We start from the raw sequence: 27101 nt of genomic DNA, 5'->3' as shown, positions 1-27101 counted from the left end.
CTTGGCATATCGGAGGCATCGACAACTAACCAGCATGGTAGTGGCCTCACTTTGTGGCCATATCCAAAGAGGGGGAGGGAGCACTGTGTGACTCTGGCACTTGGTAGGCGCTCCAACTGTGCTTGTTGAACTGAACTTGAATGGAGGCCAAAAATGAGAGCATTTATCATTAACTCCAACTGAATCACTCCCATATCCACTTGAGCTCCTGTCTCCAACCCACAGCCAGGTGTCAGGACCTCCCTCTGGGGCAGCAGGGAAGCACCTGTGAGGTCAGCTCAGCTACTCTGCACAACTCCGAGCTATAAACATCCTTCCACTCCTAGGCAAACATGTCTCCTGACAGCTGTCGTCCAAATACAAGCTTAACCAGATCAGGAAATGAGCCAGGAGCAGCTCCTCTCTGCTGTTAGAACTCCTGAGCTTTTCCTCTCAGGCCCCCAAAGAGAGCAACTTAGCTGTCATCTTTCATTCCTCTCTCTCTCTCTCTCTCTCTCTCTCTCTCTCTCTCTCTCTCTCTCTCTCTCTCTCTCTCTTGCATTCTCTCTCTCTGTGATTAACTCAAGATTACTTAATATGTCAAAATCCCTCTACCACTTCTTACCAGATCTTCCCCAGCCAACTCCTTTGGGACTTCTCTGACATTTCTGGGGCAAATTATTCTATGTTAGATGGTTCCTTATATTAAGGAAAATACTTCTTACAACTTTCACCATGAATTCCAGCTCTTTCCACTGGAGTTACATGAGGAATTTATGGCCATATTTTTTTCTACCCCAATACCTATTCTTATGAAAGTAAATCTCCACTAACTTACTTCTAAGTAAAAATCTAACATTTGTTTTTGTAAAACATCATTAAAAAAAGTCAGACATAAAAGTGCATGACTCCATTCATGTGAAATGTCCAGAATAGGCAAATCCACAGACTGATAGCAGAGAGCCGAGTACCTGAACCTGAAGGGAGGTGACAGGCAGTGGGGTGACTGCTAATGGCTGTGGGGTTTCTTTGAAGAGTGGTGAAATATTCTGGAATTAGAGGTGATGATTACACAATCTTGGGAATATACTCCCCACTGTTTTGTATGTTGCAATAGGGTGAGTTTTATGATATGTAAACTATATCACATAAGAAAAAGAATTACTCAGTGAAAGATCCGTGGGCTCAAATGGCTCCCAGAGTCATTAATGGCACTGAGCCATGCCTCCTTTGTCGCGCTCCACCCTTCAGTATCCCAGAGGACACGTTGCATTCATGGGTGGCTGAGGTGGCTTAGCTTGATGCCTTTACATTTTGGCATTTGGGGTGAGCAGGAGAGGGTATAGAGAGAGGTGAGATCAAGAAAACGAAGATAGTCATGGGTGCTGTAGGTGGAGAAAGAGGAAGATGCTTGTGCCTGGTAACCTGATGTTTCCCCATGAGAGGGAGGCCAGGTTATCTGTATATCTTGCCTTGGATGCCCATCTCTTCCAACTTCCTGGCACTAGACGCTTGCTTCAGAGGCCTGGGCTTGGTCCCAGGCACTCCCTCACCCCCCTTGTTACTGGTTTATCTTTCTACTCATATCTTAGTCTCTCATTCTTCACTGTGCACTTATCTCAGGCTTGAATGGAAACTGCCATTTCAGTTTAGGCCCTTGATCTTGACCTTGGTCATGATTTTAACGTCACTTAATCTACTTCTAGATTCAGTTCCCTGTTCCCTCAGCCAGTTCTCATCAAACCTGATTCTCCACCCCCACCCCCCCATGAAAGGAATTGGAGATGTTTAGAAGACTTTAAAGTTGTAAGAACTGTTTCTCATGAAATTTCCCCCACCCAGAGGTCAAGTGGATGTATATAATCACTAGAAATACCAAATTTCTGGTGATTGTATCGAATCCTAAAAAGTAATAGGGTCTGATTCTAACTTTGGGGAGTTTTGCAAAGAGAACCTGAGCTTGGAATAAACAAGAAAAGCGAGAGGTCCTTTTTCTAAGACCACAGGAAAGCTGGACATGACACATTAACTTCAAGTGTAATAAACATCAACAGTAAATGAACAAATAAAATATCTTTCATACCCACTCCTTTGCAGGCTTTGTTCAGTTTCTTGGCATCTCGATCCACATTAAAACCGTGATGACTTTTCTCTTTGGCCTGGAGAAAATAAATGAAGAGGTAAGTTGACAATAAAAGCATCATTAAATTGCCTCTGGTGGAAAATGGTAGCAGTCATCCAAATGAGGGACCAGCTGCCACTTTACACATGGGTATGTGTAGAAATCAGCTGGGCAAACTCTGGCCCCGGAGAGGTGGCTGGTACTCCTTGGGGCCAACTGGACTTGGATAACCACAGAGAAAGGGTCTCTCTGTTCTCAAGGACCATCTGTCTGGTCATCTGTACAATCAGCCCCACCTTTGTATGTCTGTCTCTGAAACAGAAATACAGGGGGCTAATGTCCCAGAGTGCTGCTTTTCCCCTTTCGCTGTAAGACATGAGTGTGTAGCTGAGTGTGTAGCCGAGGGCTCTAGGGTCTTATCACACATCCATTTGGTGAGCTAGGCTAATGCTTGACCATCTACAATGAGATACAGTATTGAGTCTGTTAGAGATAAAATAGGAAACAGCAGAAGCACAGTTACTAGTTTTTATTGTTGCTTGCTTTTACTCTTTCTACACTAACCTGGCGTTTCTCATACTTTAGCCACTGGCACAACATACCCACTTTGTTTGTCCCCAGCTACCTAAGTTTATATTGCTATTATTTGCCTTTTACTTTTTTTTTTTTAAACTTGCTTTTTTTTTTTTTTTTAACTTAAAGTTATTTTTATAAGGGCACTTTCCAAAATAGAACATTTTCTACATGAGGTAAAATGAGGTGCAAATCATTCATCCTTTAGTTGGCGAGACAGATTGTTCTGGAGAACAGAGGGTTCATTCTCTGTGGACATCCAAGACCAGCTGGTCCCAAGGAATATCACTTGCTCAAGCAAAAGGTAAACATAAAAGTAAAGACATTGCTTATAAATTTTAAAGATGTGAGATCAATTGCAGTTATGCAACTAGCAGTTTAAACACACCCTGCCTTTCTCAGTTCCTCATAGGGACTCTCTGCTGATGTGTCACTTATCTCCCCTTATTTATTTATTTTTTATTTATTTTTAAAGATTTATTTTATTTATACAAGCACTGGGTACAGCCAGAAGCATGAGGGGGTATGGGGGTGAGGGAATCCACTAGAGCCAGAGTGGGGAGCAGAACAGGCAGACTGATGAAACACACTGCTGAGGGGAGCAGTGGGCCAGACAGGAGAGGTCTGTGCACCATGTGGGATTCTCGGCCGTCGGCAGGGATTGAACCCATGCTGCAGAGGCTGTGAACAGCCTCACAGTGGCGCTCAACCACCTGCGCCACCAGGGAGTCCCTCCCCTCTTTTAAGGGAGGCTGGTTAAAGTGCTACTGTCTACAATAACCCAACCCCCCTCTCCCTCCCTTCATTTTCTTTGGAACCCCTGGGAATGAGCGGTCAACCACATAAGGCATGAGGACATGTTGCATTCATCTGCTTGGCATCCCATTTCGTTTGGGGATTTCCCCACCCCCAATTCATGTGGTATAGTTGGGGCTGTCAGTCATGAGGCTTGAGCTGTCAGGTAGGTGCATACCCTGTCACTCTGGCCATTTTGCCTGGCTCAGGCGTGGGGTGTCATCCAAGCGGGGTTAATTGGAATCTTTCTCTTGGTTGCTGTGTTGATGTATAGATAGTGAGAGAGATGTGCCTGTCCCTACTGGCCGTGCTGAGCAAGTGTGGGAGTCTTGGGCTGTTGGCGGCCATCTTATCCACTCTATGAAGGGAGAAGGAAGCAGACAAGGGTGAAAATGTGGAGAGAGAGAGAGAGAGAGAGAGAGAGAGAGAGAGAGAGAGAGAGAGATGGCATGAGTCCTAACATGCAGTGGTGCTGTATCCTTGTATTTCCCAGTTTCATTAACTGAGAAACTAGCACTTTCTCCTAAATCAATAAGTTGGGTTTCTGCCCTTGCAACCAAAAGTGTCCTCATTGATAGCCATGGACTGGAGAGGGGCTGGTTAATGAAGAATCATGTATTCTTAGAGTTAGAGGGTTCTTTCGGGCCACCGAGCACCCACTGCCTTTCCGAAAGTGACTGAGTGGCCCAGGTTGAAGCATCTATTCCTGAAACTAGTTGGAAGGGGCTTACATTTGCTGAGCACCTGCCACCGGCCAGCCAATTTCTTCATTTACAGTCCTTTCTTCATTATTGATGGGGAAGAAGTGGGATGAGGAGTCTGCTTTACAGAGAAGGAAACCTGGGTGCAGGCAGATTAGGGGGTCTGTGCAAGATCTCGCAGGACCCAGGAAGACACCCAGATCCATTCTCTTCCAAAAGCCATGATCCTAGGTCCGGGTTCCATCCTGCCTTACTCTGGAATGATGGGTGGGACCTTCACATCCAGCAGAGAGGTGACATAGTCCATTTTCCTTTCCAAATCTTTTGTGGGGTATGAGAAAGTTATCTGGTGCCCCAGAAGACTTGTTGGAAGGACCAGTGATGTTATTTGTGGGCTCAGTATAAAATGAAAATAAAAATGTAAGTTTACTTATTCAAAAACAATGAAGAAGTTCAGGTTGGTAACGTGGGAGCACGAAGCCATGGGACCCGGTGCGGCTGCACACTGACAGAGCTCACCCTGCTTTTTGATCACGTTCGGTGAGGGGGGATTTTCGGAGTGTGGGAGTGTGGGAAGCAGTTCCTCAAAGGAGTAAATAGCGTTTTTACTTTTCGTTAGAAATATCAGGGAGACCTTGGGATGTAAGACGGAGCTGAACCAGAGTAGCAAACATCTCTGATCAACAGGCTAATTTGTAAAGCTGCTCTGTTGATCACTTCAGTCTGGTCCATGCAGAGGATTTAGTAGGTCACGGATGATGTGCCCCACTCCACAACTCACCTTGAAAAGTGACACTGGGCTCAGTGGATGGCTGCTCAGGTTTGGCCCTGCCTGGGGGCCCTGGCAGAGGGGTGCTGGGGGCTGGAGTCCAGCTGGGGTCACACTTGCCAATCACTGCACCACGGATGGGCTGCTCGCCCCTGCCCTCCGCAGAGGGACCCTTTTCCTTCATTTGCACCAAGATGTGGCCAGGACTGGCGCAAGCCGTGTGGAGACTTGTTTAAGATCTCCTGGCCAGGCGGCCGCTGGGCCTGAGCCAAGGCGAGAACCAGGACTGCCAGGCTTTGTCAGGTAGGAAATGACATTCCTGTCTCCCTACCCCTTCTTCTTCAGCATGTTGCCTCCACTACCTCAACATCATGAGCACATGTCAGGGCGCCATGGGGGTGCAGGAACGGGAAAGCTCCTGCAGTCCAGTGGTTCATCCAGTGCCCAGAGATGAGGAAATAAGTGCCCTTTAGTCCTAACTAATAGTGGTGTTGGGTGGAGGGTGGGGGTTCAGTGGGAGAGAGCTAAGGATGTGGCAGGAATAAAGATGATACAGAGCCTCAAGGATTTTTCTTGTGCTGAACAAATACTGTGGTGTCAAAGTCAAGATCAGCTGTGGGGCCGCCACCGGCAGCCAGGCTGGTTGAAGGCACCATGCTAAGGCACCATGCCCTGATTCCTTCTAAAACCAGTCCGAGCCACGTTATCTTTTCTAATTTTCTCCTGAGTGAATTCAGTCCTGTCCCCTGCAACAGCAGGATATCTGATGACAGCACGAGGGAATCATGTGACATGATTTTTTTTTTTTAAGGGAAAAAAGAAAACATTCTGTTTGGAATTTTCTCCTCTGCCTGGCCAGGGCTGCCTCCACAATGGCCATATTCATCCATGACGCCCAGTGTTGATGCAGGGGGTGTCCTTGGCTTGTTCTGGTAGTGAACTTCCCCGGAGCTGACATTCCAGGTCCATTGTTCATTGTTAGCGGGGCCAGGGGGCTGACTTTGGAGCCTCCGGCCTCTTTGCCAATCAGGACAATTAGCTTTTTAAACCCGAGGCCACTGAGCAGAACGGCACATTAAGCTGGTCTGCAAAAATGTGAATCAGACACAGAATGAGGGTACAGGGGACTCCAAGATGGGGAGACATGAAGGTTTAGGAGGACAGATAGATATTCCCTTTGTTTTCAGCTAAGAGGTGAAGCAACATTCCTTTTTCCTTTGGTTTTATTTTTTTTTTAAGAGCATTGGCACAGACACTCAGGTATTAATGCTAATAAAATTGACTACAGGAGCTTGGTCTTCGAACCTACGTGAATGCAAGTTTGAATGTGGTTTTGTCCCTTACAGCGGTGTGAATGTGAATCTTTAAACTCCAAGACACCATTTCCCCATCTGTAAAATGGGGACAATGTCTGTCTTGTAAGAGTTGAGGCTTGGGCCTCCCCTGGTGGCGCAGCGGTTGAGCACTGGGCTGCGAGGCTGCCCGCAGCCTCTGCAGCTCCGGTTCGTTTGTTCCCTGGCTGCCGGCGAGGGTCCCACCAAAAAAAAAAAAAAGTTGAGGCTTATTTGGGCTTCTATTTCAAGTGCCAGATATAGAGAAGAGTCACAAAAATGCTAGTTCTTCCTATTTTGGGGTCATCTCTTGGCTTTTTGTCTGTAGTGATATTTAGATTTTCAACTGCATATTTTGATTTGACAATATATGTATACATGTATATCATATGTATATACATTTGATATTTATAATATAAATATATATATTTGATATTGTGAGATCAATTTCTCACAATGCCCCAAAACAACATCATGTTAATTATAGGTGAGCATTGAGAATATGATAAAAGTTAAGCTTAAGAACATGGCATTCTATTCAGAGTAAATTTGTATCTCAGTTCTACTACTTCTTACTTATGTGACCTTAGTAAGTTTTGGAACCTCTCTGGGTGATTTCTTCTTGCTAAAATGGGAATATTCATAGTGCTGACCTTGTAGGTCTCTTGGAATAATTCAAATGAAGTCACTCATGAAGAACCTCTAAAACAAAGCCTAGCAGAGAGCATGCGCCTAATAATGGTAAACAATTAGTATTTGTCCATGGCAGATCAGCAGTCAATTTTCTGTAATATTTCAAAACCATTGTCCTGTTTGAGGGCTTTTCACCATGTGAAAAAAATGACTCTTTCATAGGCACCTTTGGCTCAGATGTGGGGTTCCAGGCATGTTTTTCACACAGGGTGCAGAGTGGTTAAAATTGTAAGCTGTGAGCTTTTTTGCATAACAGAGAAAAACTGTATAGTATTCCCCACTTGCCCTCAACAGAGAAACTAAGCTGCTAGTGTTAATTCAGATTCAAGAAATTATCTGAATATTGATTTGGGTAGATTTGCTACTTACACACAGTGTTAGCTTTTATATATAGTTTCACAAGTGTGAAGAGGTTATCCCATCCTTTTCAACATCTGATAGTTATTGAACTTTGTAAAATGGCATTGAACTTTACAACAAGCCTATTGCACCACTTTTATATAGCTTTACAGGGTAATTAGTAATATTCTTTAGAAGTAAACCAAAGGTTAATTTCTGAAGGTCTTTGTTGCAACAATTGGAGGATCATCTCTATTCATTCTTAATAGGTGAAAAGTAAAACAGAGAGCATGTTCTTGATTTTCAAAAAACTTAAACCAGGTACCAAGTTTTTGATCCAAATTTGTAAGATAAGTTAAACTTAAACTACATTCTATTAACCAATTTGAGTGTATTTCTGTAAGCATAGTTACATTAAAATACAGTTTTAAAAATTAAGCTAAAAATTTCAAGCCATGGAGTCTCATGGCTTGGGATGACACCCCAACACCACATTTTGTTAACTGTCTCTTTTAACAAGTGTGATAATATGCCTCTCTTGGAGTGTGAGGCTGTCTTTGAGGAGATACAATCCTTGTAAAGAGCTTTGGGCTCATGTCAATGGAAGCAAATGCTATTGATATTATATATCTACTATATATTTACAATATATCTCTTATAACTCTACAAGAGGCACTGCAGTGCAGGCACAAGCTGGGAGATTTCAGTCTTGGAGTTTAATTCCATCTAGCATGTCTACATGTCAAGTCTCTTTATTTCTATATTTCTGCATCTAAAGAAAGGAAGTGAGTGACTCACTTTTCTGCGAGCCATAAAAAATAAACTGAGATGCTATGAGTCTAAGAAATGGTGTCATTTGGGCAAAAAGAATGTGGAAAACACCCACTTTGAAGTGTCTCAGAGCCAGGCCAGTGTCAGCAACCCCACTGCCAAGAGGGAAGTCTACTCTTGTGTCAAGTTCTGATTCCCGCAGCAGGAAGAGAACAGAATGCAGAAACAGACATCATACCATGGACTTCTGTCTCAGTGCTATCTCCTCCTTTAAGGAGGTCTTGACTTAGGATCCAAAAGAAAAAAATAAATCTCCTATAGGACCCAGCAATTCCACAACTAGGTATCTATACAAAGGATACGAAAACACCAGTCAAGGGGAAACTTGCACTCCCATGTTAATCATAGACTCATTTACAATAGCCAGGCTATGGAAACCACCTTAGCGCCCAAATAAATGAGACTCCATGGCTTGAAATTTTTAGCTTAATTTTTAAAACTGTATTTTAATGTAACTATATATATATATATATATATACTCACAATGCACTACTACTCAGCTATGAAAAAAGCTAAACTGACTATTTGCATCAATACAGATGGAACTGGAGGGGGTTATGCTAAGTGAAATAGCAGAAGGACAAAGACTAAAACTAATGCAGGATGGTGTCATTTAAATGTGGAATACAGAGAAACCAAGCAAAGAGCCAGATAAAGTCACTCAAAAACTAATCCTTGAAAGCTGACTATAGAACTGAAGCATCTAGATGGGGAACGGAGAGGGAGGTAACGCAGTGGACTGTGGTGGAGAACTATGTGTATTCTGGTGCTGGATTCCATGTGGTGACGCCACCTGAAAGGGGAGGTCCCATACTTCTGAAACAAGAACAACAGTGTAAACCAATGTTGCCTCAATAAAAGGGAAAATAAAATCTTGGTCCAGCTTGTAACAAACTCTGAAGGTGGAGTTTGTGAAAATGTTAGTTGAGGGATATGGTTTGCCAACTGGTTGCTCTCTGTGTAATAGAGTAACCAGGACTTCCCAGGACCCAGCCTTGAGATACTCATATTCAACTGCATTCCTAGTTGCATTAGGAGCTACATTCTTCTTCGGAAACTGATCTTCTATTTGGACAGCATCAAGAGTGGGAAATTATAAAAATACAGTCTCATGAGAGACGTGGATTAATTAAAAGCAATATGCAGAAGGCAAGTTATGCTCTTCTCTGAACGCCTCCCTCAGCGGGTGCTCTCTCCCTTTCTTTTTTCCCTCTTCCCTCTTCCCTTTTATTCTCTCCTCTTGGCCTTCCTTTGACAGACAAGTATTGAAGATCTGGTGTGTGGCAGTGAGGGGAACTCAATGATGTATGAAATGCAGTCTTTGTCTCCAGGGAATGAACATGGAGCTAGATCAATGACGACTGCATTATGATATGGTAAGCACATTACGTGCAAATAGCCAAGAGGAGAAAGAGCAATTTCTATAGAGGAGCTGATATTTGTGCTGAAAGGAGTGCTTGAAAGATGAATAGGAGTCAGGCTAGTAGAAACAGAATAAGAAGATAAGAGAAAAGTGGATTGAAGCGGGGAAAGACCACTCCAGGGAGTCACCCAGCTTGGTGCTTCCTGGGTCTGCACGTGAGCACCTGTGTATGCCTGACGCTCTATGACCCATCACCACACTGCTACAGAGCAAACATGATTGATCTAAACATGACAATGATTTGTCATAGCATTGGATGTCAGACATACTGAGCTCAAAATTGCTTTGCCCCTTGCTGGTTGCGCGATCCAGGCAAGCTGACCCATCTCTCTGAGACTTCATTGCCTCCTCTTTAAGGTGGAGATGCACCTGCTCAGGTTTAGTCTGAGGTTTTGATGCCATTGAGCTTGGGCCAGTAGCTGTGCTGGGTTACAATAAGCTTGATCAGTGGCACGTAGGAGGCAGGATGCTGGGTGACGTGAGGATGTAAGGGTCATTGGTAAACTCTAAAATATTATCAAAATGTAATGGGAGTGGTGTCTTGATTGTTTACTCTTTCTCTAATAGTTCCCCAGAACCTGGTTTCCTGCTGTCTGCTCAGTAAATATTTGAAAGTGGTTGCTTGGTATCCAGGTTCTGATAGGAGATTTTTGAGGAAATTCAGAGAGCAGAGGGCACAGGGCTGGTTGTACACTGACGTAATGAGGGCTGCCGTTTGAGCTGGCATGAAATCAGCAAGATGTCGAGATTAAGAATGAGGGCTGGGAATGGAACCAGGCAGTAAACTGGGCTTATGAAGCAGGAGCAGAATGGCAGGTGAAGGTTATGCTGGGAGAGTTGAGACCTGTGTGCCTGATTTTTCCTCGGCCACAGCTAGTTAATGGAAGCTTGAGCCAATGTTAGTGATTCGGGCTAAATTTGCCTTTAAAGATTTTAAGTTCATCATAGAGTTGGGAAAACCGAGTCCAGTTTGGGCAAGATACTTCTTTATGGTCACATAGAGACATCCCCTGCCTCCCACTTAGATAACTGTCTTTGATTCTGACATGATGCTATTTTTCTTGTATCCTTTCTAAATTTCTGCTTTCCACAATCTTCTATCAGGTCTGCCTAATATGCATCATCATATTTGCATTATTATACTTAATCACTAGTCTATCTCTCTCCCTAAACTATAAGCCTTTTGGGGCCAAGAACCATGTCATATTCATTGTCATATCCCCATCACCTAATCACAATGCCTGGCATGCTGGTAAATGCTGACATGTTCACAGAAGCTCATCTGAATTGATGCAGTGTAGGGTAAAGAAAATGTCAGGCTTTTCTGCCCTTCCGCCATCAGGATAGATGATGGATCCTTGTCCTGAATGCATGCCTGATGGCGGGCACGTGGAATAGGGTGTGGGCATAGGTAGATGGGATTCAGCTGAGTTAAGACTGTGCTTTTAAGGGCGGCGTCACGGGGGGACGCCAGCAGCAGCAGCAGCAGCAGCAGCAGCAGCAAGAGAAGCCGAAGCCGAAGCAGAAGCTGAGAAGCAGCAGAACGAATGCCAGAGAGTCCAGATAGAGTGAAGACTTGCTGGGGGCTGGGAGGCCTGCCAGCCTCCCAGCCCCCCAGCCAGCACCCCTGCCTGCCATACACCTGGTGAACCCCAATAAAAGACCTGCAAAAAACTACTGAGGACTCTGACTCCTCCTTTACCCGGTCTCCATGGGATCAGAAAACCTGCACTGTGCCCAGTCCTGCCTTTACAATTGGCGTAGTCGGCAGGATCCATGCAGACGGGTATTGGAGCCCTCCGAAGACCTGGAGGGACTAAGGAGAACAGACTGTTTGCCTGTGATGACGCTGGAGGCGCCATGGCGGCACAGAAGGTGGACAACGCCCACGAGCTGCAGGACGGGACCTGGCATGGAGGAGACGCCGGAAAGGACCAGCCAACGACACCGGAAAGGACCAGCCAATGACCCCTGAGGCAGCAGGCCGTTGCTGATGCAGGGAGAGGCTAACGGACTTGGACTGATGGACTGATGAACTGATGAACTTGGACTGACAATCCCGCCAGAAGGCGGAGGACCTTGCAGGTTGATATGTTTTGGGACCCTGGGGGTGGAACAGTTTTGTTTGTAAACCCCAGGAGATGGGAATCTGGGGGTGGCCAGTGGGCCTAGATGGCCAAAAGCAGCCTGTTATGCCCAGCAGCCAGGTGGAGGAGAAAAGCCAACTAAGAAGGCAAAAGCTGGTACTGATGCTAAGTTGAGAAGCCCTGAGTGGCTGTTAAGCAGCCTGGGTATGCTGAAGACTGTGAGTCTCGTAAAATCACCTGTGGGTGATGCCCTGCTCATTCTTGAGTGAGGGTGAGGAGCTGAGGAACCTGTCCTTGGGGGACGGGTGGGGAATGTGGCTTGGGGTGGAGCCCAAGCCGAATGCAGAGTTTGGATCCCCGACCCATGTGATTGTGCAGTGGGTTGGCTTGAGTGCAGGGGTCTGTGAGTCGCACTGGTGGCTGTGAAGGCCGAGTGTTGGAGCGACTGCAGACAGAAACCCTGAGGGTTGGTGATTACCCCCAACAGAATAAAATTGCCAATCCCAGAGCTAGTGCATCCTGGGGGTGGATGCTGTGTGTGCCTTGTAGCCTAGACTACAGCCAGAGAAGGCCAGGAAGCCTGACGGCTCCTGGTATGTTATAGTAGATGCCGTGAGTGATTCCCCTCCCTCGTATGAGCAGTGCCTTCGGCAGCAGATTTGGTGGCTCATCTGCTGGTACCAATAATTGTCTTTTGCACTTGGTTGGTGCCCTGCCTGGACTTATTTGTGTTCTGTTGTATTTTGTTATATTGTATTTTGTTATATTTGATGTATTTGCTTTTGTGGGCCATGGCTGCATTGTTTGCTTAGAAAATTGTATATATATGTATAGACTGTATGACAGAAAACCCTGAGGGGATGGACTGTAGGGTAAAGAAAATGTCAGGCTTTTCTGCCCTTCCGCCATCAGGATAGATGATGGATCCTTGTCCTGAATGCATGCCTGATGGCGGGCACGTGGAATAGGGTGTGGGCATAGGTAGATGGGATTCAGCTGAGTTAAGACTGTGCTTTTAAGGGCGGCGTCACGGGGGGACGCCAGCAGCAGCAGCAGCAGCAGCAGCAGCAGCAAGAGAAGCCAAAGCCGAAGCAGAAGCCGAGAAGCAGCAGAACGAACGCCAGAGAGTCCAGATAGAGTGAAGACTTGCTGGGGGCTGGGAGGCCTGCCAGCCTCCCAGCCCCCCAGCCCCCCAGCCAGCACCCCTGCCTGCCATACACCTGGTGAACCCCAATAAAAGACCTGCAAAAAACTACTGAGGACTCTGACTCCTCCTTTACCCGGTCTGCATGGGATCAGAAAACCTGCACTGTGCCCAGTCCTGCCTTTACATGCAGTAACTCCTCTCTGCAGACAGGAGGCATTTCTCTTGTAATAATAATAACACTCACATCTTGCCAGTTATTACCAGGCTATGCATCAAAAGCACTTGGCAGGGTGTTTGTCATGTAGTAAATGCTCAGTGTTATTACTTCCTTCCATCTGAACCTGATTCCTATTCAGTATGGATGAGCCCATGGGATATAGTGCTGTGTGTGGAGGCTTTACAATAACTGATTGTGTAAGATTTGTCTTAAATCAGAAACCATTTTGTACATGTAGATTAGCAGTAGCAGGAGCTAAAGGTTTGATAGAAAATTATGGAAGAAACATTTAGCATTGAGAATGACAGCAAAACATAAAGCACTTATTATGTGCCAGGCACTTGTCCTAATGCTTTCCATGTGATAACACAACTCATCCCCATTATACCTCTATGAAGTAGTGTAGGGTAAAGAAAATGTCAGGCTTTTCTGCCCTTCCGCCATCAGGATAGATGATGGATCCTTGTCCGGAATGCATGCCTGATGGCGGGCACCTGGAATAGGGTGTGGGAATAGGTAAATGGGATTCACCTGCGCTAAGACTGTGCTTTTAAGGGCGGCGTCACGGGGACGCCAGCAGAAGCCGAAGCAGAGGAGCAGCAGTAGAAGCTGAGAAAGAAGCCGATGAGAGAAGCAAAGAAGCAGAAGCAGAGAACGCCAGAGAGCCCAGATAGAGTGAGGATTTGCTGGGGGCTGGGAGGACTGCCAGCCTCCCGGCCCCCCAGCATCCCTGCCTGCCATATGCCTGGTGAACCCCAATAAAAGACCTGCAAAAACCCACTGAGGACTCTGACTCCTCCTTTACCCGGTCTGCATGGGATCAGAAAACCTGCACTGTGGCCAGTCCGGCCCTTACAAGTAGGTATTATGACTTCCTATTATGGAGATGAGAAAACCAAGACACAAAAGAGTTAATAACTTGCCTGAGGTCACACAGCTAGTAAGTGATGGAATTCAGCCTGCACTGGCCGAATCCAGAAGTTCTACTATTCCTCATTACTTTTTTTTTTGTCCTTGTAAAAATTACTTTTTAAAATGCAATTGTACAAAAGCTCAGTTCAGTTCTTAGAGTGCCAGTATTTTACAGAAACACAAGTTGAGACCTGCAAACACAAGTTGAGAACCTAGGGAAGCCAAGAATCCCTTGCATAGCTCTGTGACCAGTAAATGTGCCTGGTGGAATGAAGGAAGTGGAATGAAAAGTGAAGGACAGTCACCACTATTTGCAAGGCAAAATGGACAGCCATTTCCCTGTGGGCAATGTGCAGGAAAGGGATTATTATCAAATTTTGCTTCTAATATTCCTTCTGAGTCAAATGGTATCAAATGTCAAATATAAACTGGTATGAATACCTGCTCTACCCAGCAAAATCTCAGGAAGATGAAATAGGACAATGTGATTTATTGCAGACTTTATTCATAATAGCCTAGGTATGTTGGCTAGCCAGCAACCTAAGTGTCCATCAACAGATAAATGGGTAAAGAATAGGCAATGGAATATTATTCAGCCATGAAAAGGATGGAAATCCTGTCATTTGCAATGACATGGATGGAACTTGAGTACATTATGCAAAGTAAATTAAGTCAGACAGAGAAAGATGAATACTGTATGATCTCACTTACACATGAATCTTTAAAAGCTGAAATCATAGGAATAGAGATTGGAATGGTGGTTCCTAAGGGCAAGAGGATCAGGGGAAGAGGAGCTGTTGGGTATGACTTTCAGATAGGAGCTAAGTAAGTTCTGGGATGTAATATACAGCATAGTGATTACAATTAGTAATACTGTATTATGTTCCTGAGTACATTTTAAATAGTCTCACTACAAAAGAAAAAAGTTAATTATGTGCCATGATGCAGATGTTAGCTATGCTAACATGCTATGGTGAGATGTAATTGTTTTCCAATATATAAGTCAATCAACTCAGCATATTATATACCTTAAATGTACACAATGTTATTTATGAATTTTATCTCCATAGAGCTGGGATAAAAGGGATTTGGAAGCTATGAGGAAGAGGAAGCTTATCCAGTTGGACACCTCGAGCTGAGAACAATGCCAAGCTTTCTAGGGTTATGAAGCAGAGAGAATAAAAAGAGGTGCAGTAAACCTAACCAGGGTATCTGGACAAGCTCAACTAGGTTATACCAGGAGGAAAAACAGGACACAAATGAAAGACCTGAGAATTTCCAGTATGGAATAGTGGAGCTAAATTAAGTTTGGGTGTCTTAGAGTTAAGATCTGTGGAGGAAATAATGGACTCTGGGGAAGAGGTCCTAAAAAAAAATAAATAAATCAGAAGCCTTTCTTCCTGGAGTCACATCAGGATTACGTGAGATGTTTAAATACACACAAATAACTCAATTCCATCCTGGTCCTCTTGTTGTAGGACAGGAAGAGGGGCAGCCCAAACCCCGCAAACCTGTCTATTCTAAGTGGGTTCTGCCATCCGCCGCATCAACACAAAACATAGGAGACTTTAATGAAAAGGAACTTTAATAAAACTAGGAAACAATACAGGTAAGGCAAAGAGTCTAGTTTCTAAATGAAGCACCCAAAGTTACCCGTCCCCTCGTGGGTAAAAGTCCATCCATATGGGATCGGTCCAGAACAAGGCCCCAAAGCCTGCTACAAGTCTAAAGCATCTTCCAGTGGGGACCCACAGAAAAGGGTCACAAACAACCAGACAAGCCCGGAAGGAAAAGAGCAAAATCAACATCAAGATAAAAGCTGCCATGGTCACCTCTCCACGGGTCTCACCCACATCTGTGTCACCCAGTCCACGACCAAAAGACAAGCACAGTTTCTTTACGTGTCTCTAGGCTCCATGCGCCTCCTCCAGGTCTCCTGGCTCCATCCTGCTTCCTTCCTCAGTCTCTTCTTCAGCTTCTCTTCCTGCTCAGCTCCACCCTTCCTTGGGTGGGGCAGGGAACCTGGAACCTCCCCCTTTCCTGGGGACCACCCTGTTACACTCTCAACTCAGAACCTCTGAGATTCAGGTATCTACCAGGTGCACATATTTTTAAAACTCTCCAGATAATTCTAATGTGCAGCCAATGTCGAGAACCAATGGTCTGACAAAGATTAGAATCTTTCCCTTTGGTATAACAATACCTTGATTGGTGAATCAAGAGGAAAAATAACTTAAAATTGTACTGAGGGGTTATGTAGGTAAGAAATCCTAGATTTTATCCAAGCAGGAAAAAATAAAGGGAGATTTACTGTAGATTTTTACAATAGACATTCAATGCTGCACCTCCCCCTGCAGTGATCTTTAGAAATGGCTTTCGCCACAGTCCCTAGGTCCGGCTGGACAACCTGCGCGCAGGGGAAGAACAGCATAACACCCTGAAGCAGAGAAAGTTCAGCGGAAGTTCCCTGAAAAGACAGAAGCTTATCAAAAAATAACGACCACCAAGAACCACAAAAATGCTAAAAATCTTATCCCGTCTTTCCAGAACTACAAACTTTAATCCCTTATCTGTCTTTCTAAACTTCCTTCTTTCTTCTATAATGGTCATTGTTTGTTATGTAGATCACCTCCCTGATGGTGATAGACTGAGCCCATGAGCAAGCTAATTTCTTTGATATTCATTCCTGTGCTTTTGGAAAACATATATATACTGGTCACAAACTCAAAGAAAATTACACTCAGATTTTCACTCTTGAAGTGTGTCTGTTTGTCATTTCTTTCACCGACGCCCTGACCACCCTGCACGCTTCTCTCAACCCTGAGGTGGCCTCATCGTCTACTGCTGTGGTGGTCCGCGCAGCAATTCAACCTTGGATTTTTTTCAACATGAAAGAGTCACAGCGCATTGAAGGTATTAATGTCCATTGGACTTGCACCTGGAAAATGAATTCCTTTTTAAATTTTTGGAGTCAATTTATGGAGTCAGTCTTTGCTTGGTGAGAATATGTTTTTTACACTCTTCCAACCCAGGGTTGACAAACTACGAACTGCAGGCTAAATCTGGCCTGTCACCTATAAATATTTTATAAATAAAGTTTTATTAGAACTTGCCAATTCACCTATTTACATTTGGTTGATGGCTGATTCAGTCTATAGTGCCAGTTGCAACCAGGTTGTATGGCCCACCAAACTTCAACCCCTTCTTTAGTTCCCACTGTGGCTGTTACTTAATTGGCTAACGGCCTTTTGGGGAGGGCATATCCTACTCCCTCTCAGCTGCTGTTATTATCAATGGGAGAACAAGTGTTAATCTTTAAGATGAGTTAGCTTTTCCCCTGTTGCAAAAGAGACAATCAGAATGAGGGATGCCTGAGTAAGAATGCAGAGTTGCTGGTGGACATTCAGCCACTCAAAGATATTTGGAGGACATCTGCCCCATCCCTTGTTTTCTGTCTAAGGTCTATGGCTAATGAAATGATTCTCAATCAACCAGGAGTGAATTTGCCTCCCTAGGAAGAATTGGCAATGTGTAGGGATGTTTTTGTTGTCACAAATAGGGGAGTATTACTGGCATCTAGTCGTAGAGGCCAGGGATTTGGCTGAACACCCTACAAGGCAAAGAATATCCTCCTCCAACAAAGAATTAGCCACCCTCAAGTGTCAATAATGCCAAGATCTAATGAACTAAATGTCCACCACATTGGCCTGATGGTTGTCACACGTCAGTCAACATGCTATTTAAAAAGGAGTTGAGTTGAAAAGACTGAGCTTCTGGTGGCAAACTGGCACATAGCAAAGTCCCCAGAACAGAGAACAAAGGTTGGAAGTGAGCTTTGATCGCTTCTTTTAATTTTTTTTATAAGTAACATAGATGACAAATCTGAAAGGTGAGTACTGGGCTAAGGTGACTGGGAGGAAGAGTTTGAATTAAAGTTGGTCCAAAATGAGAAGCCTGTCATCACCTCCTGCTCCATTTTCTCTCTCTCTCTCTCTCTCTCTCTCTCTCTCTCTCTCTCTTTCATTTATTTATACATACAAGAACCGGGGTACAGGCCACAGGTGTGGGCACTGAGAGGATCCTCCAGAGACAGAGCAGGGAACAGAACAGGCAGATTGACTGAAATACACTGCTGAGGGGAGCAGTGGGCGCGGCAGGAGAGGTCTGCTGCACCATGTGGGTTGCTCCATGGCCAGTTGGGGGATCGAACTCATGCTACAGAGGCTACAGATAGCTTCATAGGTTGAGTCTTAACCCTTTGCACCACCAGGGAGACCATCCTGCTCCATTTTCTGTATCACAATTGTGGGCATTTTAGCCTTGATTGATTATTCTTAGGAGCCCTTTAGTAATATGTTGGGCTGGAGAACTCAGTTTCAGTTAGTGGCAGAAAAACATGCATTGTCTGGAAACAAGATTTTGTGATCTGGGGGAAATAACTGTCTGCTTTGAGACTGTACATAGATTGTTTTGGGAGTTAGAGACCTCTGAAGAGTGTTAAACTTCCAGATATCCAATTACTGCTGTATTGCCTCAACACAAGTGAACTTGGAGGATAGGGTGGCTGTGGGGTGATGATGGCTATTTCTCAAGCATGAAAGGAAACATGCCTTCAAGAGTTATGAAAAATGAAGCACTTTTCTCATTAGAAAAGAATTATCCATTTCCTTTTTCTATTGCCAAAGGCTGTTTCTTTGCCAACTCAATGAGAGTATGAACTTGGGATTCATTGCTTGCAGGAAAAAAAGAAGCTAGCTAGTGTACTCTGAGATCCTCAAGAGTCAGTGATAAGTGGGCAGATGGAATTGAGAAGAGAAAACAGTCGGGAATGAACTGGACTGTGACAGCATTGAATGGTGTGTGTAAGGCATAACCAAGAGTATGTGGACAAGTTCTGATTTGCTGAAAAGGAAACAGGGTGAAATAGCTAATTTTGCTTTGAGCAAATTTCTGTCTCAATCAGAATCAAAACAATGAATGCTATTCTTTCCTGCGTAATAGAGTTTAAATATATATTTGATCCAAACCTATTCATTATTTTCTTTAGAATTCCTATTCATTTTTTTCTTTAGAATTCCTTTTAACATTTTTGTCTTCCTTTTCATCCCCACCACAAACATTCAAACCTCCATCAGCAGAAAAGTGAATTCATGTACTGCCTTTCTGTCTGATTTTCAAGTTTTCGTTCTCATTGTATTTCAGTCCATCCAAGAATAGTAGTAGTAATACTTGTAGTCAAAGTACCATTAATAAAATAACAGCTAGAACAAAGGAATACTGGTAAAGCAATACCCCCCCCCCATCCCAAGGATATGTAAGGCCAACCCTGACCACCCCGTTGGTCCAGGGAGGAAGTCCATGACTCTCAAACTTACTTGAGAGAATAAATTTCCATTGTTTTTAGTCTTCCAGTTTGCAGTTCACGAAGAAGCCCCAGCAAACCAATACACTTTGCACAGCATTCGGGGCCTTTGGGTCTCACTCTTGAGAACCTGGCTAATCTTATCTCCTGTCACCACTTCCTGCTCATTGATCTTTCTATCAAAAATATGTATGGAGCTCAGGTTCTGTGTCAAATCCCAGGGATGCAGCAGTGTCTGCCCTGCAGAAGCTCACAGGCTGGGGGAGAGGGTAGGCCCCCACAGCCATCGCTGTGCAATGTGCCCAGTGCTTGGCAAGCTCTACGTGCCAGCACCACCAGCTTCTGTGCCTCATGGCACAAGCTTCTGCTCTGCAAAGAATGCCCCTTTGCATGTAGGAATCCTCCTCTGCTCATTTCTCCTGCCCAGAATCACTCCCCACTGTCCAACTTCTATGCTTTGTAGTGGTGGACATGCTTCCCTTAGTGCCTCCATCACATGTCATTGTAATTATTTATTTGTTGGCCTGCCTGCAGATGGTGAGCTACTTTGAGGGCATGGACTATGGTCTTTTATATTATTCCTCTTTGTGTCTGTAGAACATGCATGGTAGTTTCTCTAAAAGAGAATGTTGGACTCACTGAGGCTGGAGAGGGGCTCCCTACCTCTCTGCTGCTTGTTCAGGCTCTGTCCAGGGAGGGAGGTAGGAGAGGGCAGCCTGGGGCGGGTGGGAGGAACAGAAGGGGCACAGTTCTCGGGGTTGCATTCTGTGCAAGAGGCCTGGGGAGGGGGCATGTGGCTGTAGGCTTTAAACACTATCATCTGGCATCTCTGTAGGCTGAGCAGTGGGGGTGCTGCCTAGTAAAAGCTGGGGCACAGCTCTGGTTTGGGTCCATGCGAGGCTTTTGGCCCAATAGTGGCTCTCCCATTTAAATGAACTTCAGAATCACCTGGAGGAATAATGAAGGCAGTTTCTGGGTCCTACCCCCAGAGTTTCTGGTTCAGTAGATCTGGGGTGGAGTTGAATAATTTTCATTCCTAACAAAATTTTGGGTTATACCAATGATGCTGGTCTGAGGCCTATATCTGGGAACCACAATACAAGATTATCTGACATTAGACCCATGGTTCTCAACTTTGGAGACATTAGAACCACCTGGAGAGTTTTAAATTCAGATGCTAGGAACTTACCCACCCAATGTGACTGGTTATAGAGATTTAGAATGCAGCTGGGCAAAGCATTGGTTTAATTAAGACTCATTTAGGAGGGCCTCCCTGGTGGTGCAAGGGGTTAAGTCTCAGCACTATGAAGCTATCTGCAGCCACTGCAGCACAACATCGATCCCAGGCCAGGGAGCTAACCACATAGCGCAGCAGACCCCTCCTGTTTCGCCCGCTGCTCCCCTCAGCAGTGTATAGTCAGCCTGCCTGTTCTGCTCCACACTCTGTCTCTGGTGAAGCCTCTCACCCTCTCCACCCAGCATCTCTGGCCCACACCCCAGTTCTTATATGCATTAATACCCGCTTCTAGCAGGTGTGACACTTTATTGAACCAAAGTAAAAAAACTTCTAACTAAATCCAAATCCATGCTTCGTTTCTTATCAACCTTGGACAATTAGCTGACTCCTCTTTGCTTTATTTTCCCCATATTTAAAAGGGGGGATAATAATAGCATATCCCTCATAGAATTGTTGTGAGGATGAAATGTATTTGGGATTCTTAGTAGAATCCTGAGGCCCTCTTTAAACCTCTAGCTGTGCTGATGATGATCCCTGGGAGGAAGAGCAGAGCAGCCAAGATTCCATTGCCTGCAGGAAGTGGCCGCAGGCGCCTATGGATTTGGTTCTTGTGTCTTTTTTTTTTTCAGTTTACATGTTTTTCCTGTTAGTATATTTGTCCTTGGCAACCTTTCCCTCCACTTCCTTAAAAATGATTTATCTACTATAGATAAGAAACCCCCAAAGCCCAGACTGTATAATGTGTCTACAATGTAGCTAAACTTTGAATGGGAGACTTGTTTTTCAAAGTAGAAGGTAAGCTTTGCGCTAACCCTCTTTGTTCTCTCTTATGCTCCAGGGGTATTCTGAAGGGCTAGCTTTTTAGGAGGAAGGATTTCCTGATTAGAGACTGCATGGTCTAGCAGAAACAAGGGGTTTGGGGCTCACCAAGGTTCTTTGGGTTTGGGGATCATAGTTGAATGCACACTCCTGGTTCAAACCAGACTTAACGTTTATCCCAAATTCCCAGGCATTTTTTCTATCTGCCTCCACTGCTTCATTTTCTCAGGATTCTAGCCCTCTTCCTACCTGTCAAGTAGCTTCTAAATGGTCCCAATCCAACTCATCTGAGCTCACCTGCTACAGGTCTAAAACTGTGCTCCATTTTAGACAATTATTACATTGGCTAAATATTGGCACAAGCAAGTTGTAAACATGGGAGTTCACAAACACCATGGCTGGGCACTGAGCAGATGTCCTAACATTTATAGGTCAGTTTTCATTTATGGGCATTCACTTTGACAACTACTTCGATGAGCAATGCGCTGAACTGTCCTGTAAGGAGAGATGGGTTCCAGGTCACGTTTCTTAAACTGCTGTGCAGTCATGTCACCTGAGGAACATCTACAAATGCCAGTGCTCAGGTCAATCAATTCAGACTCTTTGAGAGCAAGGTTAGGGTATTGGTGGGTTTAGAACTCATCAGGTGCTTCCAATGTGGAGCCAAGCTGGAGGGCTTGTCCTCAGTTCAGCGATTCCTTAATTCAAAATCACTTGAGGATCTTGTTACAGTGCAGATCCTGGGTGGACCCAAGACTGTGCTTTTCTAATAAGCACTCAGGCAACTTGGATGCTTCTAGCAGCCCAGGTATCGTGTGCTGAGTAGCAAAGCTGTCTGGGCCCGTTTCATGTCTTGAAAGTGCCTTTCTACTCCATCAGTCTTGGAAATGATGTCCCAGAATTCACCAGTCCTCTTGAGTTTGTGATTGTTATTTCCCCCTATACCCACGGCTCTTCTAAATCTTGCTCCCTTCCTAGTGCCCTGCCCATACCTTACAGCCACCCTCTTATGGCAAAGTTATCTTAACATTTATCTCAATTCTCTATTTTCCTCTAGATAGTGATTCTCTTGAAAACACAATAGAAGAGTCACTAAGCTAAACTGTAAGCAGATATTTCTGTGATCTTATTTTTCTGTCTGCACAGAAAGTGCATTGTGCTCCACGGATGTGCCCTCCAGGCTAAGCAAACACTGAGTACTGTGTGATTTAGCAAATGATAATAATCCAGTATCTGAGTTATGCTCTACTTAGGCGACTCACAAACATGAGGCCTTCCATTCAAAAAAAAAAAAAAAAAAAGGTTAAGCAACGACATAAGGTTTGGGGAAAGCAAAAAAGTAATTTTCAGTTTTTAGAATTACTTAGGATTCCATATCATAGTACTTTGGAAAATGTAATTTCCTGGTCAATATTGACTTTAGAAGTGTTTGTCAAAGAGTTACTTGTGGACCCTGGTCAATGAACATGTTCTGGGAAATCCAAAACTCTTCTAGAAGAATTTTTAAATAGTATATTTGATGCTGTGAAAAACTTAAACATTAAGTTAAGGCAGTTTGTGGATCTTTAAATGATCAAGGACTAGCACATGATTTCAATGCCTTCATTTGTGTTGCTATTTATGGTTGTCTGCATACCTAGTAGATATGTTCTCCATTGTCCTGGACTAGTGCTAAAAGGACAGAGAACCAAGGCAAGTTTACTATAAAAATCATGCAGCTGAGGCCAGAGAAGATCCAACTGTATTACAGGGAGTCTTGGAAACAAAGCTTTCTCAGTAGATTAGACACATGACTGGAGGACTAAGTCACATACCACATCACAGTTTAGATATGCTGCAACTTGAAAGAAACTTCATTATGGCCAGCAGAGGCATCTTTACATTGAACACAGCCATTTAATCTCTGAAAAATAACATTGTCTGTGACACTCTATCAGTCACAAACCTTTGCACATCACCAACTTGTATTTTACTCCATTTAAGCTATAAATTTGTTTCGGTTGTGTTGTTTCAAACCTATGAATTCTGCAAATTCAAGTCACGATCTCATGCAAATAACTGAGATCCTGGGGAGACAATGTTTGCTCTTTAAAAAGAGTCTGCATTTCCTTATTTGGAATTGCACATGCACTTCTGTCGCTATTTTTGAAAATGTCATAGCATGGCATCAGGCTCAACATTCGAAGGCACTGTGAAGGGGACACTATTGGGGACATAAGATGAGTCCCCAGGCCAAATTTTATATCAGTTGTAAATAGCACAACAAACAAGTTTCCAGGGAATATTTTGCCTCTTTGGAAGCAATGCCCAGTGAGGACACTTTCAAAGGCAGGGTGGTCGAGGATGCAATATGACAAGCCATTGGTTAATAATGCAGGCCCACAGGAGAGCCTGCTGGTACCTATGATTTGGAGGGAAAATAAAGTGCTTACAGGCTGTTGGGTCCCTGGCTCTCCACTCCCTGCCAGGTGGTTGAGAGGCTGCACGGCTGCTGAGGGTTGGGTGTTCCCCTTGGGCAGCTGTTGACTGCCTTCTGAGAGGCAATAAGACTGGCTCTGAGGAGTCAAAACAGAAATACATAAAAGAGGAAATGCAAATGGCCAACAGGCATATGAAAAACTGTTCAACATCACTTGTCATCAGGGAAATGCAAATCAAAACTACCATGAGATACCATCTTACACCAGAGAATGGCACATATTAAAAAAACTAGCAACAACAATTGTTGGCGAGGATGAGGAGAAAAAGGAACTCCCCTGCACTGTTGGTGGGAGTGCAAACTGGTCCAACCACTATGGAGAGCTGTGTGGAGATTTCTGGACCCACTAAACATAGAGCTTCCATAGGATCCAGCAATTCCACTCCTAGGTATTTACCCAAAGGACACAGAAACATCAATTCCAAAGAGCACCTGCACCCCTATGTTTATAGCAGCACTGTTTACAATAGCTAAGCTATGGAAACAACCCAAATGCCCAAAAATAGATGACTGGATCAAGAAGATGTGGTACATATACACCATGGAATATTACTCAACATTCAAAAAAGATAAACACATGCAATTTGCAGCAACATGGATGGCGCTGGAAGGGATCATGCTCAGCGAAATAAGCCAGAAAGAAAAAGAAAAATACCGGATGGTCTCACTCATAGCAGGAATCTAGAAAACTTAAATAAGGGACCAGGAAAAAGAATAACTATAAGAAAGTGAAAATCAAAATCAACAAACGACTATGAACCAGAGACACTCTATGGGGGGTAGGGGCCAGAGAGGGGAGGGATTGGGGTCAAAATAAGGGGATTGCAATTGTATGGGGAATATAAAAATAAAATTTATTTTAAAATAAATAAATTAATTAATTTTAAAAAAAGAAGAGCATTAAGGAAATCTAACAACAACAAAAAAATGTGATACCATTCACAATGGCCAGCTGCTCGTGAACTTGACTTTCAAGGGATAAAAAAAAGCGTCCTTCCTTAGCAACTAGTGTGGGGGTCTGTAGAGGGCAGGAATGACCACTGAGTAGGTTTTCTATGATCCAGCAGACCCGGTAAAGGAGGAGTCAGAGTCCTCAGTGGTTTTTGCAGGTTTTTATTGGGATTTACCAGGTACACGGCAGGCAGGGGTGCTGGGGGGCCGGGAGGCTGGCAGGTCTCCCAGCCCCCAGCAAGTCTTTACTCTTTTTGGGCTCTCCGGCCTTCTCTCTGCTTCTCTGCTCTTGGCTTCTCTTTTAGCTTCTGCTGGCGTCCCCGAGACGCCACCCTTAAAAGCACAGTCTCAGCCCAGGTGAATCCCATCTACCTATGCCCACACCCTACTCCAGGTGCCGCCATCAGGCATGCATTCAGGACCGCAGGGATCCATCATCTATCCTGATGGTGGGAGGGCAGAAAAGCCTGACATTTTTCCTTACCCTACAGGGTCACTGGTTATTCCTGGGATCCTCTGCCTCTGTCAGAAGCATCTTAAAGCATCTTAAGTTTGTGTTTCTCTGAAAGATTTACTGAAGGGGAGTCTCTTCATCATGACTCACTTGTTATTCACAGGTCATTTTTAAAACCATGCTTCATAGGGAAGCTGTTTGTAGATTTGTGAATATCCGAGTGTGAGTTAAACTTATAGCAAAAGGGAAAAAGAAACCCGATCAACAAAGTTTACTGAAAATTTTGGAGTGTTACTCTCTTGGCTCCCGGTGTACACACCACGAATCACCCTTTCCTGGGAAACAACAGCAGGTGTAGCAAAACCTTCTTAAAATTCATATTGTCAAGCTGTACATACTCATCAAGGTAAAAACCAAGATTCAGCTGAGACCTGCCTTGTGCATGGCTCATTCTACCTGGTGGTGTTTTCGTCTGATTCAATCATGAATGGTTTATAGACACGCTATTCACGTGAGGCTAGCCATTTCAGAAGAAAGGCAAAATATCAACTCCATGGATATTTGCAAACACCTAGGTGTTCCATGGTGTTTAGAAATAACTAAAATATTTCCCCTTTCAATCCAAACTTCTTTTTTTAACCTTGATCTACTCATATATTTCAATGTGAACCTCTTTTCCAAACAAAACTCAGAAGTCTGTGAAGTTTTGTGCAACTTTGCTACAAACTAGCTGCCTTAGCCACATTCTGCAGATACATTCCAACCGTTTTCTCTCTACAAGGCACCATTTACCAAATTGTATAAAACATTTCTCTTTAGCCCTTCTTAAGAGATTTTTGACTAACAGACCAAAAATATATTCCAAATACATTTTAAAAGCCAGTTATAGCAAAACCAACCCTGAAGGGTAATCACGATAAAATTTAACAGTATCAGTCATGATTTCCTAGTTTAAATTTCTTTGCATGCTGGCCCAAATTAAGAATTTGTTGGATTCCAAAAGGCAATAGATACTTACATGGTGATTGCCCATTTTCGTTTTTCTGAGATAGCTGCTCGTACTTCATTAAGGGATCAGTTCTCTGACAGGGCAGTTTATAATGGTTTTCCCAGGACATAATATCTCTTGAGTTTAATAAGTAACTTTTGGCATTGAATTTGAATACATTGTTGGGATGGGTAGGGAGTGGCGATGGCTACAAATTAGCTTAAACTACCCCCAGCTGCCTGGGAAACCATCTTTTTAAAATACAATATTTATTAATAGATCAAGTGTAGACTTTTGAAGTTGAACAACTTACTTACAATGAAAGGGCTAACCTTGTCTCACCCCTGAATTATTGAGAGTTATTCTCATGGGTGTTTGTTTAACGTTTTATAGCTGGTAACAATAAAAACATGAATAAGAATGGAAAATTTACTGTTTTACTAACATCACTATTATTATCACAATCTCTTGAAGGCCACATTGAGTTATGCTAACATTATTCTTGATCTAGCTAGTTTTTAAATTATGAAATATGTGCAGATGATGCATTAAAAAAATATGAAAAGATACCATGAAAAGTAAGCCTACTAACCTCCTAGTTGTTCCCCCTGTAGATTTCTTGTAAGTTCTTCCAGAAATGGAAGACAAAATGGTAGCCATGAACAACTATGTCTGCCTGTCTATGTATGTATGTATGTATGTATGTACCATCTATCTATGTATCTATGTATCTATGTATCTATCTATCTATCTATCTATCTATCTATTGCTGGCCTTTATTATTATTATTATTTTCATGAACAAATGAATTTGTATAGTACATTCTGTTCCTGTACCTGTGTACTTCATATGCTAGAGAAATAGATGACCTTGGCACATGTTAATCAGTTGT

General features: G+C 43.8%; 1 protein-coding gene across 1 annotated transcript in view; it reads right to left on the bottom strand.

Annotated features, from left to right (window-relative positions):
* ANXA13 (annexin A13) overlaps window positions 1-26254 on the bottom strand; it is a gene marked incomplete at both ends in the record, with an annotated part of 53465 nt that extends 27211 nt beyond the window's left edge. The window contains 3 exons of the mRNA XM_084229754.1: window positions 2063-2138; window positions 23770-23892; window positions 26240-26254. Coding sequence (XP_084085880.1) covers window positions 2063-2138; window positions 23770-23892; window positions 26240-26254 — 214 coding nt within the window. The remainder of the gene's footprint in view (window positions 1-2062; window positions 2139-23769; window positions 23893-26239) is intronic.
* Between the last annotated feature and the right edge of the window lie 847 nt (window positions 26255-27101).

The sequence above is a fragment of the Talpa europaea genome (genome assembly GCF_964194135.1).
Source record: "Talpa europaea genome assembly, chromosome: 3".
NCBI lineage: Eukaryota > Metazoa > Chordata > Mammalia > Eulipotyphla > Talpidae > Talpa > Talpa europaea.
This window is presented reverse-complemented; position numbering and strand designations above follow the sequence as displayed.